Here is a 1,669-nt window from a genome sequence, read left to right as displayed (position 1 = left end):
TGTAGACCCATCGTGGTAGTAGACGACAACCGCATCAAAACAACATACAATGGAACATTCGTTTCAGCAAGCACGATGGATGGTGCAGGTGTTGAATATACATCAGTTTGTATACATAATTATAAAAACGTACGTTTTAAAGTTTTTAAAAATATTCAGTTGTATATTCAATTGTAATTGCAGAGAATATTCTGCCTTTAGCGTATGGGATGATAGATTCGGAAAACAATAAGTCTTGGGCATGGTTTTTCGAATAGTTCAAGGAAGCATATGGGCAACGTGAGAACATGCGTGTTGTATCTGATCGTCACGAAAGTATAATCAAGGCTATATCCAGAATATATCCAAATGTTCCGCATCTTGCGTGCATTTGGCATCTTTGAAAAAAACGTATACATTAAATATCGAAAGAGTCACAAGGTGTTGAGTCGAGTGTATTATGCAATGGCAAAAGCATATACACAAAATGAGTTTGATATGCTTATGGAAAAGGTTGAGAAAGTGGATATTCGTGTGAAAAATTACTTGGAGGAAGCTGGACGAGACAAGTGGGCTAGGATTTATGCTCCAGTCAACCGAGCATGGACAATGACATCTAATATTGCCGAGTCTATCAATTCATCATTCGTAGAGGCAAGAGAATTGCCAATCTTCGATTTTTTGGAAGAAGTTAGGTTGTTGTTTGGCCATTGGAATTTCACCAACCGAAAAAATGGATAATAAACGTTCATAACGCTTGGGAGGAAATTCAATAAAATGCTATCTGTTAACGAGTATAAATCCGTGAGAATGAAGGTTTATGTTCTAACTGTATACGTTTGTGTATTTAAATTCTTTTGTAAAGTTCATGGCCTGGCTGATGTATTTAGTTTGTGTATGATTTGAAATATGGCTATATCATGATAATATGTTTCAATCTTTTTTTTAGGTAATACCATCAACTGAATACGTGCACACAGTAATCGATCAAGGGTGGCGTTTTATAGTTTGTATTGAAAAGAAAAATTGTAGTTGCAAAGAGTTTCAAATGGAGGAGATTCCCTGCCCAAGTGCTTAGGCTATCCTTAAGAAAACAAATCTCAAACTCGATAACTATTGCTCAGAAATATACAAGCCGGACACTGTGCTGAAGAGTTATGATGTCCCAATTTACCCTCTACCTGATGAGTCAAACTGAAAATACCTGGATACATTTTGGAAGATGTAGTTGTCCCACCGAGATTCAAGAGACCACCTGGAAGGCCAAAAAAGAAGCGCGATAATTCTTTAGCCGAGTGGTTTTCTTGTTCACGTACAAATTTGTGTAGCAGATGTGGACATACTGGACACAATAGGCATTCCTGTAGAAACGAGCCTCGAAGAAAATACTTGATGTTTTCGTTGTAATACCTACTGTTTGTCTTGTTTTTGTTTTGGACAAAGTCTTTTGCAAAACGCAAGTCACGATGAATCTGTTCGTTTATTGTGGTTTGAAACATTGAATACAGACATTCTATATGAATATAGTGAAGTAATCATTGTATATTTTGTTTGATGCCTATTCATGAATTACCATGTGTAATAGGTTTTTTTTGAATGATATGCATTCAACATATGATGATTTACACACGGAACATATTCAGATTCAAGCTTCAAATTAGAAATTCTAATACATCTGTTTTCACACATT

General features: G+C 35.8%; 1 protein-coding gene across 1 annotated transcript; it reads left to right on the top strand.

The window, feature by feature from the left end:
* Window positions 1-444: 444 nt before the first annotated feature.
* Window positions 445-1,057, top strand: LOC132628581 (uncharacterized). Its single transcript, XM_060344350.1, has 2 exons — window positions 445-633; window positions 929-1,057. The coding sequence occupies exons 1-2, from the start codon at window positions 445-447 to the stop codon at window positions 1,055-1,057; spliced, it is 318 nt and encodes a 105-aa protein (XP_060200333.1).
* The last annotated feature ends 612 nt before the right edge of the window (window positions 1,058-1,669 follow it).

This window comes from Lycium barbarum, chromosome 2 (assembly GCF_019175385.1).
Source record: "Lycium barbarum isolate Lr01 chromosome 2, ASM1917538v2, whole genome shotgun sequence".
Taxonomy (NCBI): Eukaryota; Viridiplantae; Streptophyta; class Magnoliopsida; order Solanales; family Solanaceae; genus Lycium; species Lycium barbarum.
The sequence above is the reverse complement of the archived record's forward strand: the minus strand, read 5'-3'. Positions and strand labels throughout refer to the sequence as shown.